Source organism: Nicotiana tomentosiformis, chromosome 4 (assembly GCF_000390325.3).
Source record: "Nicotiana tomentosiformis chromosome 4, ASM39032v3, whole genome shotgun sequence".
NCBI classification, from domain to species: domain Eukaryota; kingdom Viridiplantae; phylum Streptophyta; class Magnoliopsida; order Solanales; family Solanaceae; genus Nicotiana; species Nicotiana tomentosiformis.
Window position 1 is genome coordinate 6,594,742 of NC_090815.1, and position 25,388 is coordinate 6,620,129.

Here is a 25,388-nt window from a genome sequence, read left to right on the forward strand (position 1 = left end):
TAAACGAACATAAGAGGGTCAGATTATCCAAGTTAGACTTAGGCAGTCTCAGAACTAGCAGCATTAGGATGAATTTAAATGCTAAAGAGACTTTGAACAAAGTAGAATTAACGGAATCGTGCACAAAAGTAATCCAGAAAACATATTAAGCCATGGATTTCAGAGGTGAGAATACATGTAAATCAAAGACACATAGGGATGAAATTGCAAAAGTCAAGTGTCTTATCAGTTAAACTGACAACAATAAAGAACAAAAGATCCATAAGAACCCAGAAACCTCGATGCGTCAAAGTTTCCAAGAGCTTCGAAAGAACCCCGGACAATGCTCGCACCAAGAGAAAGTTAGAACAGTAAACTCTCAGTAGCCTTGGCTTTCAGCCGGCCAACAAAACACAGAACAAGATAATGAAGGAATTAACAAAGCAAAGCTTCAAATTTTAGTGAGATTATATCGATTCCCTCTTTTCAAAGGGGAATGAGGAGCGGTTTATATAGTGACAGAAATCGAACAAGTAAACAAGGAAAACTGTAAAATCAAACATAAATAAGGAAGTATTAACATGCAGAATCAATAAAAATCGGATTTGGGAAAAACATAAGTAAACCCTAGTTGACAAAAATCAAAGATTGGCCGGAAATCTTGGCTAATCGGACCCATATAGCCATGGTCTTGATGTATATAGACTAGATATTGTCCAGATTCAAATGGTTGAAGTGAATGGGCAACATCGGAGAGATAGGACTTTTCATGTTTAGGAAAGTACTAATTAATACCATGGAGAAACACCCAGTAGCGGAGAAACACTAGTATGGTAAGTGAATGATGAGAGAATCCCATTATCGACGGGATTAGGGAAAGATTTGGAGAAGGAGGCGATTAGGGGTTTCTGGTGGGAGGAGGAGAGTTTGATGGAGGCTGGGTAGAGACAATGGGTCTCTAGGATCAGGGGGTCGGGTTTAAGAGAAGAGGTTAGTTTATTAGGGGTCGTTGATCATTTGAGATCAACAGCCAAGATGAAAGAATTGGGTTGGGCGGGCCGTTTAAACGGGTTATCGGCCGGGTTATTTTAAAAGGGTGGTTTGGTTTTGGGCTTGGGGTAATTGGGCTAATTATGGTCCGAAAATTGGTTAAAATTGGGCTATTATTTAAATACTCAAAAGTTATCTAAACAATTTATTAAAAATGCTTGATAAATAAATAAAAATATTATTTATGCACTAAAATTATTAAAATAATAACTTTGTATTATAAAAATATAAAATTCTATTTTGACACAACTAATATAAATAAAGAGCATTTCTGTACAGATATAGGCTATTACTACAAAATTGCGCAAATAGCTTAAAAATATTAATGTAATTACATAAAATGAAGTAAAACATTTGAAACATGTATTATAGGTGCAAAAATAATAACTTTAAGCAGTTAAGTCATCATAAAATAATTTGAAGGAGTAATTAATAAATATTCAAGTAATTTAAATACAGAAAAATTAATTTTAAAGCTCTAAAAAATTATAGGAAATTATAAAAAATGATTGTATAGATTTGTAAACTAAATAATGACGTAAAAATGATGTTTTGAAATTATATATATATTTTTGAGAAAATATGAGGGCAAAATTAGGTATCAACAGTTACCCCTCTTTACCCCGGAATGGTGAAAGAGTTGTCGGGTAAAGAACATGATGACCAATTTTGACTGAATTAAATGAGGGATGATGTGATTTGGCAAAAATGGAACCCTGGTTCCTGAGTTGCCTATATATCCCTGGTGTTACGGGAATCAGGCCGTGTGTAGTTCTGGATCCAACGGTGAACGAAACCGATGGAGTTATTATAAGAATGGTCGTATGTTTCGGAAAGGGTTCCTTTGGGTAGGATAGTATCAGATGAATTTATGTGAAGTCATGAATGCAAATTTAAAACGTTATGGATGCAAATATCTGAACGGTCATAGAGTAAAAGGCGGGTAATAGATGGTGGTCGGTTATGTTTGAAATAATTACAGGATGTGAACGTTGTGAACGAAAAACGGAGCGAAGATTGCTCCAGTTAGGAGAATGGTTACTTCCTGGATTACCTGCAAAACTTAAAACACGATGCATGCAAGTATATATGGATTATTGCGAGAATTTAAACATGATGCAGATTCCCTTCGGACCATGAGAGTTGTCTTTGGACGGTGAGGATGGTGTCCTTAGGCCATGACGTCCTGGGCCATGAATTATGTGATAAGGGATTCGCAGGCCATGAAATGATGTCCTAGGGCCATGAGAATAGTACCTCTGAACCATGACGCCTTTGAATAATGATGTGCACTTTTAAGAGATCCTCGGGCCATGGAATGGTGTCTTCCGGCTGTGAGGATGATTCTTTCAGACCATGACGCCTTTGGACAAAATGGCGATATTTCAGCCCATGAAATGCAAAATATAATGTGTGGCCGTATGCGAAGATGAGACAAGACAAGGCTTAGTCTTGTGTAAGATGAGGGCAATGCTTAGCCCTAGGTGAGTAGAGGATAATGCTAGGTCTTAGATGGCGTAATGGAGATAGAATTTAATCACGAGGAAAAGGCAGTGCTTAGCCTTATGGAATTAGGGAGGCAATGCTTAGCCTCATGCAAGAAGAGGAGACAATTCTTAGTCTCATGCAAGTAAGGGAAGCGGTGCTTAGCTTTATGTAGGAAAGGCAGTGCTTAGCCTTATGCAATTAAGAAGGCAGAGCTTAGCCTCATGCAAATAGGGAGGCATGGCTTAGCCTCATGCAAATAGGGAGGCAGGGCTTAGCCTTATGCAAATATGAGACAATGCTTAGTCTCATGCAAAGAAAGGCAGTGCTTAGCCTTATGCAGTTAAGGAGGCAGTGCTTAGCCTCATGCAAATAGAAAACGATGCTTAGTTTCATGCAAAGAAAGACAGTGCTTAGCCTTATGCAGTTAAGGAGGCAATGCTTAGCCTCATGCAAATAGGAGGCAATGCTTAGTCTCATACGGAAAAGGCAATGCTTAGTCTTATGCAATTAGGGAGGCAATGCTTAGCCTCATGCAAATAGGAGACACTGCTTAGTCTTATGGGGAAAAGGCAATGCTTAGCCTTATGCAGTTAAGGAGGCAATTCTTAGCCTCACGCGAATAGGAGACAATGCTTAGTCTCATGCAGAAAAGGCAATGCTTAGCTTTATGCAATTAGGGAGGCAATGCTTAGCCTCTTGCAGGAAGAGGAGACAATGCTTAGTCTCATGCAGGGAAATGCAGTGTCTAGCCTTATGCAAGAAAAATGATGAGTGACAGTGAGAAAGTAAAGTATTTCTTAGCTGGAAGTGTTTGCGTTTGGTAACTTGACGTCATGAAGGTAGTGATTTGATGTATCTGTGGGTATTGTTGTCTTATCGTGCCTGCATCCAAAGAAAAATCGTGAGTTTTTTTTGGGGGAAGATTGGTTTGCGCTTTTATCTTCTGTTTTGCCTTTGCTCCTGTCTTGAGGTCCTGTTTGAGTTACCCTGGGTAGCATATGGCTGTCATAGAAATAAAGTTTTCAAAAAAATATGCATGCATTTGATAAGTATAGTTATTTGAAATGTAGTAGTATGCGATTTCAAATAATTTAGATGAACCTGTGACTGTGACATATTTTAGAGACATTACGACCTTGCTTTCCCCTCAAAATTCTGCCCCAGTTTAAATGCAACACTTTGGTTGTTCCATGTACGACGATGTCGACTGAACTTGCTTAAGAATTTTGAGGGTCCTCCTCAAAATTCTGCCCCAGTTTTCTGATCATGGAAAAATGAAGATTTTATTAAGATATGACCGAACCTATAGGGATGCCTACGTATCCCCTCTTAAACGGGAATAAGGTCAAGCGTAGTTCAGTTACATCAGATGAAGAAATATAAACAGTCTAAACATAGTATCTCTTGACTGCATCTGAGTTGATAGGTTTTGGCCAAATTTCTCCGTCCATTCCTGCAAGTATGAGTGTTCCTCCTGTTAGTACTCTATGAACCATGTAGGGCCCTTGTCAATTGTGTGAAAATTTCCCTTTGGCTTCATCTTGATGCAGGAAGATCCGCTTTAGCACCAAATGCCCCGGTGTGAATTGTCTAGGCCTGACCATTTTGTTGAAAGCTTTGGACATTCTGTTCTAGTAGAGTTGACTGTGACATACCACATTCATTCTTTTCCCATCAATGAGATCCAGTTGTTCATAGCGACTTCGTATCCATTTTGCATCACTGAGTTTAGCCTCTTGTATGATTCTAAAAAAAGGAATTTCAACTTCGGCGGGAATAACGACTTCAGTACCATAGACCAGCAAATAAGGAGTTTCCCCGGTTGATGTGCGAACCGTGGTACGATATCCTAGTAAGGAAAATGGTAGCTTCTCATGCCATTGTTTGTGATTATCTACTATCTTCCTCAATATCTTCTTGATGTTCTTATTGGCGGCTTCTACAACTCCATTCATTTGCGGCTTGTATGTTGTGGAATTCTTATGCTTGATCTTGAAGGTTTCACACATAGATCTCATCAAAGCACTGTTAAGGTTGGCAGCGTTATCGGTGATGATTGATTCCGACACCCCGAACCGACAAACAATACGATCCTTAACGAAATCTGCGACGACCTTCTTAGTTACAGCCTTGTAAGATGCGGCTTCAACCCATTTTTTGAAATAGTCTATGGCCACTAGAATGAACCTGTCCCCATTTGAAGCGGTGGTTTCGATTGGACCGATGACATCCATCCCCCAAACGGAGAAAGGCCAAGGTGCACTTGTTGCATTGAGTTCATTGGGTGGCACTCATATCATATCAGCATGTACTTGGCATTGATGACACTTTTGGACATACCTAACGTAGTCTGTTTCCATAGTTATCCAAAAATATCCTGCTCTTAATATCTCCTTAGCTAAGACAAAGCCATTCATATGAAGTCCGCAAGTTCCGGCATGTATCTCTTCGTGCAATTTGGATGCTTCCTTGGAGTCGACACACCGTAATAATCCCAGATCTAGAGTCCTTCCGTACAGAATTCCTCCGCTTTGGAAAAAGTGGTTGGATAATCTTCGGAGTGTGCATTTCTGAGTATGATTTGCGTGCTTCAGGTACTCTCCTTTTGCCAAATATTCTTTGATGTCGTGGAACCATGGATTTTCATCCATTTCCTCTTCAACATGAGCACAATAAGCTGGCTGATTATGAATCCCTACTGGGATAGGATCGATGAAATTCTTGTCTGGGTGTTGTATCATGGAAGATAAAGTGGCCAATGCATCTGCGAACTCATTCTGGATTCCCGGAACATGTTTGAACTCTATTTTTGTGAATCTCTTCATCAACTCTTGTACATAGTACAAATATGGTAATATCTTGGCATTCTTTGTAGCCCATTCTCCTAGAACCTGATGTACCATAAGGTCTGAATCTCCAATTACCAGCAATTCCTGAACGTTCATATCGATGGCTAACCTGAGTCCTAATATGCATGCCTCGTATTCTACCATGTTGTTAGTACATGAAAATCTGAGTTTTGCGGATACTGGATAGTGTTGACCCGTTTCTGAAACTAAAACTGCTCCACTACCCACTCCTTTGAAATTCGCAGCCCCATCGAAGAACATTCTCCAACCATCATAGGCTTCAGTGATATCTTCTCCTACGAATGATACCTCTTCATCGGGAAAATACGTTTTCAGTGGTTCGTATTCTCCATCTACAGGATTTCCTGCCAGATGATCCGCCAATGCTTTCCCTTTGACCGCCTTCTGAGTTACATAGATGATGTCAAACTCACTCAGTAGTATCTGCCATTTTGCTAACTTCCCCGTAGGCATGGGTTTCTGGAAGATGTATTTTAGCGGATCTATCTTTGGTCTGAGATATGTGGTGTAGGCACAAAAGTAGTGCCTCAACCTTTGATCTATCCATGTCAAAGCGCAGTAGGTGCGTTCCAACAAAGAATACCGTGCTTCGTAGGGTGTGAACTTCTTACTCATATAGTATATGGCATGCTTCTTTCTTCTCGTCTCATCGTGTTGTCCCAAGACACAACCGAAAGCCCCATCTAGTACAGATAAATAGAGTAGCAGAGGTCTCCCATGTTCCGGTGGGACCAAATCAGGTGGTTTGGATAAGTATTCTTTGATCTTGTCAAAGGCTTTCTCGCACTCTTCAGTCCAACTTGTTCTAGCGTCTTTCTTCAACATTTTGAAAATCGGTTCACAGATCACAGTTGATTGTGCTATGAAACGGCTGATGTAATTGAGACGCCCTAAGAAACTCATCACATCTTTCTTGTTCTTCGGAGGTGGAAAATCTTGGATAGCTTTGACCTTTGATGGGTCCAATTCAATCCCTCGGCGGCTGATGATGAATCCTAGCAATTTTCTGGCAGAGACTTCGAAGGCACATTTTGCAGGATTCAGTTTCAGATTGTACCTTCAAAGCCGATTAAAGAATTTTCTCAAGTCGTCTATATGATCTGTGCTTCTCCTTGATTTGATGATGACGTAATCCATATACACCTCTATTTTCATGTGTATCATGTCGTGGAAAATGGTTGTCATGGATCTCATATAAGTGGCTCCACTATTCTTTAGGCCAAACGACATCATTTTATAGCAGTACATCCCTCATGATGTGATAAAGGATGTCTTTTCGGCATCCTCTTCATCCATCCAGATCTGATGATACCCCGTGAAGCAATCCATAAAAGACTGGAGTTCATTCTTGGCACAATTGTCGATTAGTATGTGTATATTGGGCAACGGGAAATCATCTTTGAGACTTGATCTATTTAGATCCCGATAATAAACACATACTCTGACCTTCCAATCCTTCTTCGGAACCGGCACAATGTTGGCTAACTGAATCGGATATTCAACCACTCTGAGAACTTTGACTTTGATTTACTTAGTGACTTCCTCTTTTGTCTTCAAACTCAAAGCTGGCTTGAATTTTCTGAGCTTTTGTTTCACTGGTGGACACATGGGATCGATGGGTAACTTGTGAGCCACTATGGATATGCTCATACCAATCATATCATCGTAAGACCATGCAAAGATGTCTTCATACTCCTTCAGGAACTGGATGTACTCTTCCTTCTCTAACGGTGATAGGTGAATGCTTATACGAGTTTCCTTGACTGATTCGGAATCCCCTAAGTTAACCGTCTCGGTCTAGTCCAAATTAGACTTAGGCTTGTTTTTAAAATTTTCCACTTCTCTGACAATTTCCTCAGGTATTACATCCTCTTCCAGGTCCTCTAAATCACTATCCTTACGTTGCGTTGTCTCATTACATGTCACAGTCGTAGGTTCATCGGGATAGGTAATAATAATGCTGTAGAGAAAAAATATAAAGAATAATAATAAATACTAAAAATAACAATGCATTAAATAAGTCTTGAAAATGTCAAATAAGTACAGCTCGATGACTCGAGCAATTATTTCAAAATAAAATACGCTCAGAACAAAATACTGAGAATGTCTTAGATGCTCATAAAATTGCTTTCAAAAATAAATAATGCTAATGCCAGGCTACCTAGGAACTTGACGGGCCCTTTATGGTGCAACAATCCAGTTCTTCAGAACAGCTCCCTTCTCCATGGTCTGAATAATACGGCCTTCCTACTCCTCCTCCTCATCCTCCTCAACTATCGCACTGCAATCCATGTCTTCAGCATCCAGAAACAAATTCCTTATGCCAGCTAAAACTTCATCTTCTTCGGACCCCCACATCATGTCATCTTGATGAAATGACTGGTGAAAATGTGGTACTGGTTGTTCTAGAGGGTAATAAGGACCACGCTATGGTGGCGACTATTTCTGACACTCTTGCCAGGTGTATTCATACCCAAGCCCAAAAGTTGTGCTATGACGCTTTAGCTGTATTGGTTTGGTGATCCCCTGGAGATTCTTGCCGAGACCCTTGCCGGGTTCATATCCTATCCATGACAGTATGCTTTCTATCTTACTGCTCCACCATTTGTCTTTCTTAATTGCGTTGACGCGCTCGATGCGATGGTATATTTCTCCACCCAACTTCCTTCTATTCTCGCCGACCGGAACAGTCTGATTGGTATAAATGGGATTACTTCCGTCTCCATGGATGATCACTTCCTGATGGTTCCACTCAAACTTCACGGACTGATGTAGAGTAGAAGCTATGGCCCCAGAGGCATGTATCCTAGGTCGTCCCAACAATAGGTTGTAGGTAGCATATATGTCCAACACTTGAAACTCCACATCAAACCAGGTTGGGCCCATCTGTAGGCTGAGGTTGGTTTCCCCAATTGTGGTCCTTTGAGACCCATCAAATGCTTTCACATTCATACTTTCTGCTCGTATCTCGTGCAGGCATTTACCCAATATTTTTAGAGTAGTTAGTGGACATATGTTGAGACTCGAACCCCCATCTATCAGGACTCTGCAATGAATTTGTCCTCAAACTGCACTGTGATATGCAGTGCCCTATTGTGACTTAGTCCTTCTGGTGGCAGCTCGTCTTCATGAAAAGTGATTTTGTGGCTTTCCAACATTTGTCCTACCATGTTGGCCATTTCTCCACTGGTGATGTTATTGGGTACATAGGCTTCATTCAACACCTTCATCAGGGCATTCCTATGTGCCTCGGGGTTTTGCAGTAGTGATAAAATAGATATTTGAGCAAGGGTTTTGTTCAAATGATCAACCACAGAATATTCTCTTGCTTGCACCTTTCTCCAAAGGTCATCCGAGCCAGTCTCAATGACAGGAGACTTAGATGCAGCTTCTTTGCTCGTTCCTCCCAAATGCTCGAGTGTATAAATTAGACTTATAAGATGGCGTAGGTGCTACCATCACGATGAAGGGTGTTGTTACTTCAACCTCAAACGGAGTTGGTACGACTACCTCAACTTCAATTGGTGCCTGAGTTTGAACCACGATAGGTGTGAGAGTGACTGGAGATGTTTTAGGATTATCCCCTTCTCGAATGAGTCCAATTGACCCTTCTGAGTCCCATTCTTCATCGGTCTCCATCACGTTTACCCCTTCACCCCGGTGATCCGGGAGAGGATTGTATATTGGGTGGAGCCTACTTTGACTGTATGACTTTGGTGTCAATTAATGTCTGAATCTTATCCTTCAAAGTACGACACTCATCAATAGTATGACCCTTCATGCCTGAGTGATAGGCACATGACTTTTTTGGGTTAATCCACTGGGAAGAGTTTTCCATAGCAACAACGGGAATGGGAGTGACATAACCGACAGTCTTTAGCCTCTCGTATAGTTGGTCTATGGGTTCAGCAATTGGAGTGTATTGTCTTGGTGGTCTGCGGTCAAAATTTGGTCTTGATTTTTGGTAATTTTGGCAGGTTGGTGGTGAGTGGTAGTATGCTGGTTGGGTGTTATAGGTATGCTAAGTGGCGGCAGGTTGTTGGTATCTGGGAGGTGAAAGTTGATATGTGGGTGGAGGTGTTTGGTATGTGAGAGGAGACTTTGGACCTTGGGCTACCATTACTGCACCCACTTCTTTCTTCTTGGAGATACCTCCTGACTGCAAAGCTTTATTTGTGGCTTGGAGTGCTTCAAAATTTGTCACCATTCTGCTTTTAATCCTTTATTCTATTCTTTCTCCCAACTTGATGATGTCAGAAAATTTATAGTTTTCAATAACCATCAATCTTTCATAGTATTGCGGGTCCTGAGCTCTGACGAAGAACTTATTCATCTGTTCTTCTTCAAGTGCTGGCCTTACTTTTGTGGCTTCATACCTCCACCGAGTAGCATACTCGCGGAAAGATTCCGTTGGTTTCTTCTTGAGATTCTGAATGTAGAAAATGTCTGGTGCGTTTTCTGTGTTAAACCTGAACCGATCCATGAAATCCGACACCATGCTCACCCAATTAACCCACTTCTTTGGGTTCTGACTGATGTACCAAGACAAGACATCTTCGGTGAGGCTTCTTATGAACAACTTCATACGAATTCGTTCATCCTTGACAACCCCTACAAGTTTGTCACAATACGTTCTCAAATGCACCTTCAGATCACCAGTTCCGTCGAACATTTCAAACTTAGGAGGTTTGTAACCCTCTGGCAGTTCTACATCTGGATGAATACACAAATCCTCATAATTCAAACCCTCAATGCCTTTGCCACCTTCGACACTTTGAACTCTGCCAGTATGCTTCTTGAGTTCTTCCGCCATGTTCTTGATGCGCAGGTCCTTCACGGCGGTTAGGGTATGTTATGGGGTATGGGGTAAAGTTTCGACATATATGGGATTGCTTTTATGGACTCCGGGAATATGGGCATAATGGTGGTCATTGTTTGAGTTTTGTGGATCAGGAGTAGGCTGTGGTACATTCTGAGGTGTGTGGTATGTGGTTGTTTGTGGGTATTGAGTTGGATGGTGATGGTGTTGTTAAGGAGTAGGTACCGGTGGAGGGTCGTGGTTCTGAGGAGGTGTGGCATATTGATGTGGTGCGGGAGGATTTGGTGGTGGGTTTTTATTCTGCGTGTTCTGGGGAGGTGTCGGGTTTTGGGCGTTTGTGTTTTGTTGGTTGATGTCAGGGACGTTTAGGGTGAGGGAAATGTTTGCCAAGTTCCGGACCTGCTCAATTTCCCCTTATAGCTCCAATATTTTTTGTTCCATACATAGGACCAATTCATTCTATGCTGTAGTACTCCGATCATCTGAAGTTTCAACGTTCTCTGCATTGTCCTCTTTGATACCGCTTAAATCATCCATTTTTCCTTTCCTTTTGCTTTTGCCTTTAGGATCACTTGGTGGAGGAGGAGGTGGAGGACCTCTGGATCTAGTATGATATGCGGATGATGCCAGCATGCACGAACCAACCTTGGGGAATGGGAATACTCCAAAGAAAGAAAAACTAAAGGTGACCAAGTCAGTAAGGGATATTGAAAGAATGCTTGCAATATTAAACATGCTCTTCAAAATTATGTAACAGAATCGCATCCTAATTTGGGGGACCTCGTTGTGCCCTAGGTAAGCCTAAGCGACACATAGACTTGGAGAAAATTGATGCCAATAATTGTGTCATTTCATTAATGCGAAAATGAATCAAATCCTTACTAAAACGACAATAATAAGAAAGTTACTAATGGCATTTGCCTTATTACATTTGAAATCTAAAACTAAGCTAAAAAGCAGTAAAGAACATCATTTCCTAATCTACTTGGTCCTAAGAGGACCTTCCCTGTGCTTGGCTCTCTTGACTTCATCAATCAGATTCCCCAGGTCGCGCATATCCAACAACAAATAAGCCTTTGCTAGATGCCCCCTTAATTTCCATCCGTGTTCTGACAATCTGAAAGCCTCTTTCTCATTTTTTCCTCAAGATCCATCAACCCTTGCTCCAAATATTCTAATCTTTCTGTTGATTTAGTGGCGGTTTCCCTCCATTCGTTGATTACTTCCATATCCAATTTGTGTTGTTCCAAATGCCTAGCTTCAGACTTGAAAACCCTCTTGCGCAGCGTCCTATACTTGACATGTGCTTCGGCAGCGTCATCTATAACCCTATTTTTCAGATTAATTCCTTGCTTAAAATCCCCCGCTATATCATCTACCAACCATGATGGGTAGAAGTGCACATGGCCGACATGATACCTGTCTGGCTCGATAGTATCTCTCTCCACAATGACCTTTTGATTCCACACATGTTCCTCGAACTTGAACGGAATGATGTTCCCTTTAAAATCTGCTTTGTATTGGACCATGTTGGAAACCCGAGGTATAACCTGTTTTCTTCCCGCTTGCCTCATTACCCTTATAGGAGCATAAGGATAGATCCCTCTTAATCTGATCAACACTAGATGAGTAGTTTCTCTTGATCTGATGATGAACTCACTACTAGGGAACCATTCAAACATCCAATGGTTGTCAGTCAGATTGCTGAAGAAACGCACCCAGCTCACAGCACTTCCAAGTTGCGCAAACCTATCTGGGATAAATGTCATTCTCTTTGGATGATGGTAAGCTATGTAGTCATTCAATGGTCTTCGCAGAAGCTCTTGGCGATATTCACCTCTCTGGAAATGTTCTAATAACCAAACCTGCAGCAACAGATTATAGCCCTCGAAGTGTCCTTACCCCTGCTTGCATTGATCTAAAGCGCGATACATTTCGGCCAAGATCATGGGGATGATAGTGTAAGTTTGTCCCTTGATTCCTTCCATTAGAGTCCTAGCGACCTTGGCTAAGAGAGTGTGGATCATTCCCCCTTTCATCAGAAATATCAGCAATCCCAAGAAACAGACAATGAACACAAAAACTCGGCGGTGTGTCCAACCTAAGGAATTGATGGCAAGTTCATCATGATAAAGGTGATATGACTTGCTATTCCCATAACGTTCGTAAAGGAATTCAAATGGGATGTATGACTTATTCAAACAAAGCAACTCATCATTTTTCTTGAAACCCAGCATATTCAGAAAACTGCGAGGGGTGCGATTCTCTGGCATTAATAACCCTGGACTATCCCACAGTAGCTTAGCGAAACCTCCTATTTCCTCTGAGAGAGGAGTCATTTCTATGTTACCTAAGCGGAAGACAACTCTTTTCTCATCCCAAAACATAGTGGCGGCCTCAATCAATGCCTTATTTGGCCGAATGTCCAATAAGGAAGGTAAGTTACCAAGGACCCTTTTCACATGATTCTTGTCAGTAGGTGAAAGGTTCTTCCACTAATCAAGCAGCAAAGGTGGGATGTTTTGGACCATGCCAAACCTGGGGACTTCGTGCTTCATTTTCTGCAAACAAATAGAGTTAGCCCTTTCCCCCTCCAGATTCGACTATTTACACACTAATGATCAATATGTTTGCCTATTTTTTCCAAGTAATGCACATAACGTGATGGTGTCCATTGGGATTGTGGAAATCCCGCCGGACTTTGGACAAGGCTTATCTTAGCAGGCTATCATGTTAGCAACGTTCTAACCCGTACTAGGTGTAACATGATGCATGTACATTTAATATTGGAGTGAGGTTTCTAGAATGGCCTAGACTGGTACTCCCAAGTGGACAACTTGATAGGGAAAGGAACGGGACTGTCGACTGCACCGTTGATCGACTAGTCTACCGCAAATAAGCCTTTCCGATTTAAAAGGGTAATTTTGGAAGAGCGTGGACATTCATCAAGAGCCGCTATGTTGATAATTGGCACGAGTGGAGTATGATGTGGAGCATGCTTTATGCAGAGATAATAACACATTGCCAAGTATTTTCATGATAAATATGTAAAAAGCGGTAAATACAGTATTAAGGTAAAACATGAAAAACATAAAAGAAAGACAAAGGAAGAAGTTAGTCTGTGGAATATATGCGAGAATGTAATAAAGAAAACAAGGGAGTAGGGATGGGAAAGACATGATGTAGCAATCCTTAAACAAATGAAGAGTAGTTTAGAGTAAATAAAGGTGAATAGGAAAGGGATATGCATGTTATAACCAATTTAAGCAAAGGAAGGTGGAGCAGGGAAGGGATGTGCATATTACAACAAATAGAAGGAAAATGGGAGAGGGATGTGCATGTAGTAGTAAATAAAAACGGAAAAGGGAAGCGTGTTTATATTAAAGAAGACTAATCCATATAAGCCAAATTCGCTATGGTAAGAGCCTAAGTGTAAAACCCCAGCAGAGTCGCCATGCTTTCGCGCCCCATTTTCTCGCGAAAAGTGGGCCTCGACGTGTGACAACTCTTTTAAAGGAGGTATTAAAAGAGGAGAGTCGCCACCTAACGATTTTTAAGGTGTGTTACAACACATATTTGCAAATAACTCTGTTTTAACTAGTCAACACCACCAAAGATCGGGTAAGGGCTCAAGTTACCTCAAAGAGAAGGTGTTAGGCATTCCTCGAGGTCCACAACTATGGGTCCCAACCGAACTTAAATTATATGGATTAGTCTATGTTATCAAGTAAGCAAAGAGAGTACAAAATCTAAGAATTTTATTACAAAGAGATCTTGAATAGGGATGTACAACTATTTTTCATTCTAATAGAAAAGAAAGGGGGGGGGGGGGGGGTCCTAAGTTTTTTAGCCTAAAGGATCACCCCGTGCAACATAAATAATATTTCGTAACTCCCTTGAGATATGCTATTACTCATATTATCCAGCGGGCACAGACTATCATCTCCTGCTACCCGATTACTATGTTAAAGTTGTTTACCTAAGAGCGCTCTAATTCAATTTCATGCCGTGCCCTATGTGTGCCCTGCCCGTCCCATAGCTATGGTCCAGGAGGCTTTGGACCTCTATTTAGGTAGTTCTAGACCTTAGATAGGCTGCTCAAAAATATCGAAACAAGGTGACGTACAAAACACATATTGGACTGCAAATATGGCAGTTAAGGGCTCAAGTTAGCCTCCACACTTAAGCAACAAATGCATGCAAAACAGGTTTTCATGTTACGCCATTTCAGAATTAAGAACCTCATGCCCTATAGACATGATTTCTACGTGACTATGCATTAAAACATACAAGCGGTTTCAAAGGCTAGACGCTGCTTATCTCCAAATAATTATATGATTGTTGCATGCTGATTTGAGATTGCAGATTTCCAGTTATTTAACCTATATATGTTGTGTTTAGGTATTAATCACTAAGTGACAATGAAATCTATTGGAGGAAAGCCCATAATTATTCATGCTTTCTAACAATAGCATACATGAAGCAATGTTTGAGCGATTTAACATTAACAAATTATGGCGAGTAATTATATCCTATAGGCAGGATCTCTAACGTTCAACACTTAGAGCTGATTTTATCGTTATTCCTTAATCCTATAGGCATATTTTCTAGGTGACAGTGACAAACGGAATAGTTAGAATACTGTAGGCATGATTTCTAGTGAATGCTGATGCGAAATGAAATCAATGATATTTATTCCTATAGACAGGTTTTCTAGTAGCATGTAGCAGTGAGCATAATTGCAGCACTTTGAATTCATGTTTGCTAGCAGACTGTGTGTATGTTTGTGTTTCTTCTAATGGCATGATTTCTATAGTGCACATAGTGATGGAATATGATATATATCACAAGTAAATCATTGAGTCCTATAGGTATATTATCTACCCATTCCCCACTTTACTAACACCCCAATCGTTTATACAAAGTTATTACAGGCACATTAATGAGTAAGGTATAAATATTATACAAATAATGACAATAGGCCCACAATAGGCCCAAATGAAATACCCAGCACTGTCTGGGCCTTCAACAATTCTCACACAGCATACCCAGACTTCTAACAAGGAGCCATATTCATTAACACAACCCCAGAATCCATAGAGGAGCCCAAAGTCAATTCATATAACCATATTTCCAAGCATTGCATCATTTAAACCAACCGACTTAGATGTACAACAAATAATAGGAAGAAAGGGGTTGAATGGGGGTAGTTTAAGTTTCAGGGAATGACTAAGGACCCAAATCCTAGTGTGTCATAGTTCACAAGGGCCTCAAATGAACCCCGACCAGTGCTCACACTAGGACATCAGCAGTAAAGCCTAGGTAGCCTTGGCTTTCAGCCGGCTAAGAATAAGAAGTTCAGAATAGCATAAGTAGCAGATGAGGAGAATGGACAATGGCTGAGGGACAGAACTGGGGGTACCCTTATAACCTAAAGTAGACATAGCCAAGTTGAGCATACAGAGTAACTCATCAAGAAGGCCAGTAGGTTTAGCAGGATTTCCATACATAGCAAAGTATCACATAGACAACCACATTTTGAAAGAGTTTGGGAAGAAAAAGGTTTGCATGGATATACAGAGATTATCATGTTTAAATACATGATACTAAACCAATTGAGACCTAAAAGGTCCAAATTAAGCTAACTATGCATCCTAGTATCATAAGATAGACATATTAACTCTCATCAGGAAACAGGAGTGCATTGAGACATGATAGGGAGCACACATTATGACAAAACCACATGTGGGAAGGGCCAGGGGAGAAACAAGTTTGCAGTCACAGATGCACAATACAAACAAGTTAAAACCTAAGAGATTATGTTAAACATACATCCTAGTGTCATGCTAATCAGTATTTAGACATGATGGGGGATGCACATTATGACAAGCCAAATAATCACTGAAAGAACAGGATATCAAATGAACCATAGACATGATGGGGAACATATTAGCATAGAAGTAAGATCATAGAGAATGGTCTTAATACAAATTGAAACGCATTGTACATGCAAGACAAATATTGCATAGATTCAGAGCAGTGTGAAATAGCAAGTTCATACCAAATAGCACATGTAGGGATTCTGGGATTGACATAATATACTAATTAACTAAAGAAGATCTAAGTTATGCCATAAAATAAAATGGTTGAAACGGGGCAGGGAAAACAAGTTGAGGTAACTGTTAAGATCTCAGTCAATCACTAATGTGGTATGGGGATCATGCTGAGTGACACAATAGCAGGGGAATATGTCATAATTAACACAAGAAGTTCTAGCACAAGTGTGAAGCATTCATTATAGAGATTAAGGACAAAGCAAATAAGCATATTTTAGGGAACATTCAGGCACCGATACACTAGATAAACAAACTTAAGAGGGTCAGATTATCCAAGTTAGACTTAGGCAATCTCAGAACTAGCAGCATTAGGAGGAATTTAATAAGTAAACCCTAGTTGACAGAAATCAAAGATTGGCCGGAAATCTTGGTTAATCGGACCCATATAGCCATGGTCTTGATGTATATGGACTAGATATTTTCCATATTCAAATGGTTGAAGTGAATGGGCATGATAGGAGAGATGGGACTTTTCATGTTTAGGAAAGTACTAAGTAATACCATGGAGAAACACCCAGTAGCGGAGAAACACTAGTATGGTAAGTGAATGATGGGAGACGGGATTAGGGAAAGATTTGGAGAAGGCGACGAATAGGGGTTTCTGGTGGGAGGAGGAGATTTTGAGGGTGGCTGGGTAGAGACAATGGGTCTCTAGGATCAGGGGGCCGGTTTTAAGAGAACGAGTTAGTTTATTAGGGGTCGTTGATCATTTGAGATCAACGACCAAGATGAATGAATTGGGTTGGGTAGGCCATTTAAACGGGTTATCCGCTGGGTTATTTTAAAAGGGTGGTTTGGTTTTGGGCTTGGGGTAATTGGGCTAATTCTGGTCCGAAAATTGGTTAAAATTGGGCTATTATTTAAATACCAAAAATTTATCAAAACTCTTTATAAACAATGCTTGATAAATAAATAAAAATATTATTTATGCACTAAAATAATTTAAATAATAAATTTGTATTATAAAAATATCAAATGCTATTTTGACACAACTAATATAAATAAAGAGCATTTCTGTACAGATATAGGCTATTACTGCAAAATTGCGCATATAGCTTAAAAATATTAATGTAATTACATAAAATAAAGTAAAACATTTGAAACATGTATTATAGGTTCAAATTTAATAACTTTAAGTTGTTAAGTCATCATAAAATAATTTGAAAGAGTAATTTATAAATATTCAAGCAATTTAAATACTGAAAATCAATTTTAAAGCTCTAAATATTATAGGAAATTATAGAAAATGATTGTATAGATTTGTAAACTAAATAATTATATATATATATATATATATATATATATATATATATATATTTGTGAGAAAATATGAGGGCACAATTGGGTATCAACATACCATGTAACTTGTATGAACTAAAGATTAGTATGTATTATGTAACTTATATTTTGGCACATCTTGATTAGTTTCTTTTTCTTCTCAATGGTGGTATTAGCACCTAGTTGTGCTCACGATAGGGGGAGGAAGACTAAGAAAGATATTGCCATATTTTTTTAATGCTATAATAAAATGACAAGGCATTATTTTGAATATCTCTTTACAATATTAGCACCTTAGATATTTTTTAAACATCTTTTTGTCTCTAATTTCTATTTAATATTTAGTCGTTGGTCCCACTTAGCCCGCGGGCCCAGCCCGTTTAGCCTGGGACCATGATTTCGTGGACCCGGTCCAGGGCCGGTTCCTACAAAAAGACCGTTTAGCTCGAGACCGGTAGGTCTATTTATTTAAGGACCGGCCGGTCCCGGGACCGATTAGACCACCCCACTTGGCCCATTTAGGGCCCGTACCGGCCCACATGCCACCCATAGATCAAAGCGACCGTGCTAAAATTACGAAATTTGGGAATGCCTAATACCTTCTCCCGGGTTAACAGAATTACTTACCCGGTCTTCTGTGTTTTGCGGACTTGTAAACAGAGTTAATTTTTTCGATTTGGGATTCTAAAATAAATCGGTGACTTGGGATACCATAATAAATATCCCAAGTGGAGACTCTAATTAAATAAATAATCTCATTTCGAATAATGTCAGTTAAATTGAAAAAACTTCCGATTCCTCGAAAAAAGGAGGTGTGACAGCTCTGGCGACTCTGCTGGGGACAAGAACCCAGAATCTATGGTTCAGGGTTCATAATTCGAGCTTGTAATGTGATCTATACTTGGATTTCTTGATTTTGGATCTTACTTTGTTTGTGGGCTTAATGTGCTAATTGGCGCTCATTTACCGCTTTGATAGTATTTGAACTGTATTAAACTTTCTTTCTATGCCTCCCTTTTCAGTCTTCTAAATTTATGGTGCACCCGTGCGTGTGGCCCACTTTTTTGTTAGAGGTCATACCAAATAGAATGAGGCTGGATCAATAACAAGGCCGGGTAGACTTTCTTGCTCCCGGTACGTTGCCCCCACCTCGGCTCGAGTTGTCCGCTTGGGTAAGCCAGGTCTAAAACACTCCCCCAGGATTTTAAACCTAGAATAACATAGCCTCATGCCAGATCCCTAGTAGGAACGTTTGTTTGCATCACATACATTTGACTTTGAGGACTCAACACAGGGGTTGGGTCCGTCTAGGATAGATGTACCCAAAATAAAAGACCATTTTGATGCATCCTACGTGCTATTTGTGCATTTGTTTGTTTCGGCTTGTATATTGATCGGCTTCTAGAATAGGGGAAGAAAATCAAGAAAAAACCAAAATTGGGGTGGGAAAGAGAAGATTCACCCGATTATGAAAAACCCAGCTATTTGAAAAATCCTAAAACTTTACCGAAATTTTGAAGAAAAAAAAAAGAGAACAAAGAAAAGTTATTTCAAAATGAGTCAATATCTTCAAAATCATGTTTTCCTTGTTGTGTCAAAACTGACCAAACTACGCATGTATGATTCTCACCGAATGTGAGATACGCAGGCAACCTCCATAGGGTTCGACCTCATTTTTGCAAAAATTACCAAAAAAATAAAATGTGTTCAGTGTTTTGGTCAAATAAGTAAGCCGACCCAACTTCGGTTGCATCTTGAGCCGTTTATGTCGGAATAGCCTTAGAACACCTCCGAAATTGTCGAAGGGCGAGTCTCGCAAGAATGGACATGTCTGTCAATTGGGAATCACTTTTGCCATAACTATTCTTCCCCGGCCTCAAAACTTTCCTTGAAAGTGGGAAAGGGCCATTATTGCAAAAATAGCCATCATTGCTTAGGGCTAATATTGCATAAATATCCACCCTCCCTTAGATTTTTCCTTAGAAAATTGGAAGGTTGATTTGCAAAAAGAGTCTGTTGGTTTGTGTGATGACCTAAAATATCATCTTTAAATTTAATAATTAATTTTGTGTTCTAAGACCTTGAAAAGCACTATTTATTTTTTTTCGACTTGCGTGCGCAGTCAGTAAATTTTTTCGGAAAGTTTTCAGGTAAAAATGGATTAAAATGTGAATTAGAGGTTTAAAACTTAACTGAGTTGACTTTGGTCAACATTTTGAGCAAACAGACTCGAATCAATGTTTGACAGTTCCGGTACATCCGTATCGTGAATTGGGACTTGGGTGTATGCCCGAAATCAAATTCCGAGGTCCCTAGCCCGAGATATGGAATTTTGATGAAAAGTTAAAAGTTTAAGTTCAAATAGTGATCGTATGTCGAATTTTGTGCAAACGACCCCGGAATAGAATTTTGATTATTCCAACAGCTCCGTATGGTGATTTTGGATTTAGGAGCGTGATCAGAATTTTATTTGAAAGTCCGTAGTGAAATTAGGCTTGAAACGGCTAAAATAAGAATTTAAAGTTTGGAAGTTTGACCGGGGAGTTGACTTTTTGATATCGGGGTCGGAATCCAGTTTTGAAAATTTTCACAGCTCCGTTATGTCATTTATGACTTGGGTGTAAACTTTGAGGTTGAATTGGAGCATGATTCGTGAAGTTGGAAATTCTAAGTTTCATTAAGATTGAATTGGAGCATGATTCGTGATTTTAGCGTTGTTTGATGTGATTTGAGGTTTCAAATAAGTTCGTATGATGTTTTAGGACTTGTTGGTGTATTGGGTTGAGATCCCGAGGGCCTCAGGTGAGTTTCGGATGGTTAACAGATCAAAAGTGGGACTTAGCTGCTGTAATATTTCTGCTGGAAATGCTGTCAAAATCGGACTGCCTGTCAAATCGAGGTCCCTAACAATCGAGGTCCCTGACAAATCGAGGTCCCTAACCAAATCGAGGTCCTTGACAAATCGAGGTCCCTAACAATCGAGGTCCCTGACAAAATCGAGGTCCCTTATAATCGAGGTCCCTGACAAAATCGAGGTCCCTGCCAAAATCGAGGTCCCTGACAAATCGAGGTCCCTGACAAATCTGTAAGTTATAAAAACAGGGGACTTCGTCCCATCTACCTTTTTGACGAATTAGAGCTTGATGAGAGGCGATTTTGATATATTTTCAAGGAAAACTATTTGGGTAAGTGATTCTAACTCGAATTTGGTGAATATACACGAATATATCATTGTTTTCACCATTTAATTAGTGTTTTGAGATAGAAATTTGGAAATTTTTTAGAAATCTCATAGAAACGGATTTTTGAGATTTCGGTGTCGATCCGGAGTCGGATTTGAGTGAAACTGGTATGGTTGGAGTCGTAATTGAATGGGTTGTCGGATTTTGTAAGTTTTGCCGGATTCCGAGATGTGGGCCCCACGGGCAAATTTTGAGCTAATTTCAGATTTTATTGAAAAATATAATATTTTCTTATGAAATTGATTACTATAATTTTTGTTGACTGTATCGAATTAATTATGACTAGATACGAGTCGATCAGAGTCGGAAAAATCGAGGAAAAAGCATAATACTTGGTTAAATTGGAGCAAGTCGAGGTAAGTGACTTGTCTAACCTTGTGGGAGGGAAATTTCCCCTAGAATTGATATTAATGTAATTATTGAAATGTGTTGAAAGTCGTGTACACGAGGTGACGAGTGTGTACACGGAATAAATGTGAAAGATTATATTTTTAAATTGTGTAGATCACTGTTGCGCATTTATTAAATTATTTTATCTTGTTATATTCTTCATCATTGATCTGAGATATATACTTCAAATTTGTTTGACCTTTTCCAGCTAATTGTTTTACTTGTTTAGTTGAAACTTGGTTTCTTTTATTCTGTGCATTATTTGAAGGTTGATTTTCTTTAAATTAAATATTATTAATATGAAGTATTTGACATTTTAAAACTTGATATTGAAGCAACGTATTAAAGATCTTGAAATATTATTTTCCTAAATTATTTACTCCTGAATATTTTTGTACTCATTGTGATGGAGCAGTGAGCTCTTTATTGTGGAAGAATATTATTGTTGAATTATTTAGACATGAGCCGTGAGCTCTTTATTGTGAAAAAATATTGTTGTCGAATTATTTTGGCAAGTTATATTATTTGAGCACTTGAGGTACAAATTGTGTTATTGATACGCATGCGGTGGTATAAGGTCTGGGTATTGAAACGCATGCGGTGAGATAAGGGTGGCTTGATACGCGTGGCTAGTAGGGGGAACTACTAGACATCATGCGGTGTGATAAGGATGACTAAAACGCGGGATGCTATTTCGGAAAAAATATTTTTCTTTCAAATAAATTGTGAAGGCTCCCGCGGTGAGATAAGGAAATGAGATATTGTGAATTTGTTTATGATTTGGGACTACAAGACGGTACCTCGGGAATGCCCTTGTTGATATTGATTTATGGCCGCAGTTGCCTTTGATTATTGTTGTGATTTTCTTAAAGTTGAAAAGAATTCTGTTTTGTTTCCACGAGGTATTTATTTGCCATTATTTGATGTAATTAAATGTGACATACTACTTGATTCATTTCCATTGTCATTTTATCTTATAATATTGTTTAAACATTTTACCATGCCATTATTTATTCTCCAGTAGGGCCTGACCTGACCTCGTCACTACTCTACCGAGGTTAGGCTTGGCACTTACTGGGTACTGCTGTGTGTACTCATACTACACTTCTGCACATCTTTTTGTGCAGATCCAGGTACATCTTATCAGATCACGCATCAGTAAACTAGCTGTACGAGGAGACTTCGAGGTATATCTGCCAGCGTCCGCAGACTCCGGAGTCCCCTTCTATCTTACTATGTTGTCCTCCTTATTTGCTTTAGACTCTGATGTATAGAGACATAGAGAATAAATTCTTAGAAGCTTGTGACTTATTTCTACCGGGTTTTGGGAGTTGAAATTGTTTGAATTGTAGTTTATTTATTTCAGATATTTATTATTATTCCGCATTTATAGGCTTACCTAGTCTTAGAGACTAGGTGCCATCACGACATCCTACAGAGGGAATTTAGGGTCGTGACAGTTTGTCTTTTGAACTAGTGTCAACCCTAACCATAACCATCCACAGGTACAAAATGAGCATTGTCCAGAATCCGCCATTAATGGTTATAAATCAGGCTCCACTACAACTTCCGATGTGGTGGTACGACTTAGGGAAAGATGGTCAAGATTGGGTAATGAAGCACTTGGGCGCCCTTACATATATTATGAAAGTTAACCACGGGACAATTTGGTTGAAGCACTAGTGACCTTCTGGGATCTCGTTCACAATGTCTTCCAATTCTTTGATTTTGATCTTACCCCCACTTTAGAAGAAATAGCTGGATATTCAGGTTTTGGCAGGAATTTGAGAAACCAACAACTCATATTCCCAAGGACTCTCTCCGTGCATCGATTCTTTGATATTCTGAATATTAGTAAGCAAATCAAAAAAAATAATGTAGACAGAGGATGTTGTTCCTTTTACTTCCTGTACACCAGGTTAGGGCACTCAAATGGGTTCGAAATACAAGAAAAGGGCCTAAACAACAAGCAGATCAAGGACACATGGCAAATTCATCGTCGCTTTGCTTTCATAGTGGCGTTTTTGGGAATTATGGTCATCCCATATGAAGAGTGAACAATTGATATCCGCACTGCTAGAATTGTGCAGGTCCTCACTACCAAAGAGAATCACACGCTTGCTCCGAAGATACTATCAGACATTTATCGGGCATTGACGTTATGTAAATCCGAGGCAAAGTTCTTCAAAGGATGCAATATTTTATTTCAGATGTGGTTGATCGAGCATCTCTGTCATCACCCCAAATTAATGAGTAATGGCCCTAGAAAGAACAACTTCATCGAGAGTTACGAGGAAAGAGTAAAAGATTACGACTCTCTAGAAGGGGTGGAAGCATGGATATCCCATTTAAGATCTTTAAACGCGAGTCAATTTGAGTGGACTTTGGGATGACTCCCGGTAAGGGAAGTGATACACATGTTGGCTTTGGAAAGCTATCTGTTGCTGATGGGTTTGAGAAGTGTCCAACCATATGCACCGCAGAGAGTTCTAAGATAGCTGGGAAGGTACCAAGTGGTGCCCGAGGATGAAGATTTGAGTGTCCAAGTCATTGAGCTACACCCAGAAGCTCCACTCCCTGAGACTTTAATCCAACGAGTTTGGAATGGCTGCCGGTACTCGAAAGATGATACCCAAGTGTCAGATCCCGAGAGAGGTGAAGTAGACCTAGGTTATGCTATGTGGTTCGAGAAAAGGTCTCGCGTTGATGATGAGCCTGAGTATTAAAGGCTCGGCAAAAGGCCTCATGTTCAGGCTTTTGATGATAAAATCCGAGAACGGTTGGCCTGGGGAGAAAGGAAAAAGGGCTACTAAGAAACCTCAAGTTTGAGAATGACTTACAAGCACAAGAGGCTAAAGGTGAAAAGAAAAGTATGACCCGTAAGAACGAGGCACTCCGAGTTCAAATCCGGGAAATTAGAATAGCCGTTGAAATGCCTATGAGGAGTCAGAGGGATGAAACAATCATGAGCAACTTAAGGCGAAAAGTGCATGACTATGCGGCCGACCTGACAAAGGCCGAGAAAGATTTGGCAAAAGCTCACGCAAGGATGATCCAACTGGGGAAAGATGCAGAAGAATAGACAAGGCTAGCCCGCCAGGTGACGCAAAGTTATGATAGAGAAGTCGCGATCTTAAGGAAAGAGTTGGCCGTTGTTGAAAATGAAATGGGTTAATAAGTGAAAGACTTTAGGACAGAGAGGGAGCATTGTTATGCCTTGATCAACAAATAGGAAGAAAGCGTGTTGATTTTTCAAAACCATAACAACGAGGCCATACAAATAGTGGAAGTTCGGGAATAACAGATTGGGTGATTGCTCCAAGAGAAAGAGGCTATCAAGCTAAGAATCAAGGAAATAGCTGACTACACGGCAATGAAATGCAATGAGTGTGAAAATATGACTCGAGCTATATTCTTTGCTTTGGTACTGTATTTCGCTCGCTAGGTCATGGCCGACCTCGAGTTCCTTCAGGAAGAGCTTACAAGCAGGCCTACAGCAAGACCAGCTGAAGCCACTTGGGCCCCCGGAATAACATTTGAGGCTCATCTGTGTTCTTGATTGTTCAGTCTTTGAGTCTGTATTTTACTTTTTCCTCGCATCAAGTCTATTTGTCTTTTCATCCATTTCAAGTCTGTATGTTTTTCTTTTAATTCAGTTATCAATGTCTTCGAGTCTTTGTTATCAACTACATAATGGTCTGATTCATGAGGCGTCATGATAAGTAGGTAATCCCCATCGGATGCGATCATAGCCATAATTAATCTGAGTGAAAATCAACAAAAAAAAAGAGAAAATTAAGAGACAATAAGTAAAAAAAAATGGAAGAAAAGTGTGATAAACCCAAAAGAGAAAACCAGGAATGACAAAACAAAAGAGAAAAAGAGAGTGGAAATGAAAGAAAAGAATTATAGAGTGAAAAAGAGATAGTGAAAGTCGGGATGAAACACGCAGCCGTTGTAAAAATATTTTAGAAGCATTTAACTGTTCAGGTGCATTGCATCCCCAATGTGTGATTCCCTATCTGTTAAATGTCTCAAAATTGACAAGGTTGTTGTGTGTGCAAATAAGCTAGGTTCTGTTCAGGTGGTTGGTTTTGTCGGTAATCTGGCTTCTTACCCCTATTTTACAAGATCCAAAGGAAGGGTTCCAATGGCC

General features: G+C 39.8%; 1 protein-coding gene across 1 annotated transcript; it reads right to left on the bottom strand.

Moving 5' to 3' along the window:
- Nucleotides 1–3,453: 3,453 nt before the first annotated feature.
- LOC138909202 (uncharacterized) lies at nucleotides 3,454–10,059 on the bottom strand. Its single transcript, XM_070200390.1, has 8 exons — nucleotides 9,892–10,059; nucleotides 9,632–9,816; nucleotides 7,236–7,347; nucleotides 6,919–7,184; nucleotides 6,294–6,444; nucleotides 5,418–6,203; nucleotides 4,173–4,508; nucleotides 3,454–3,519 (listed from the first exon to the last, which is right to left on the bottom strand). Exons 1-8 carry the CDS (start codon nucleotides 10,057–10,059, stop codon nucleotides 3,454–3,456), a joined length of 2,070 nt encoding a protein of 689 aa, XP_070056491.1.
- Nucleotides 10,060–25,388: the final 15,329 nt, after the last annotated feature.

Bases quoted from the DNA above. Each gene is read 5' to 3' on its own strand.
- LOC138909202 (XM_070200390.1), bottom strand. From the start codon at position 10,059: ATGTTCGACGGAACTGGTGATCTGAAGGTGCATTTGAGAACGTATTGT. The intron at 9,817-9,891 runs GTGAGCATGGTG...TTCTACATTCAG, and splicing joins CAAAGAAGTGGGTTAATTGG to AATCTCAAGAAGAAACCAAC. The intron at 4,509-5,417 runs GTACATCAGGTT...GAAACCTTCAAG, and splicing joins TTGGAGATTCAGACCTTATG to ATCAAGCATAAGAATTCCAC.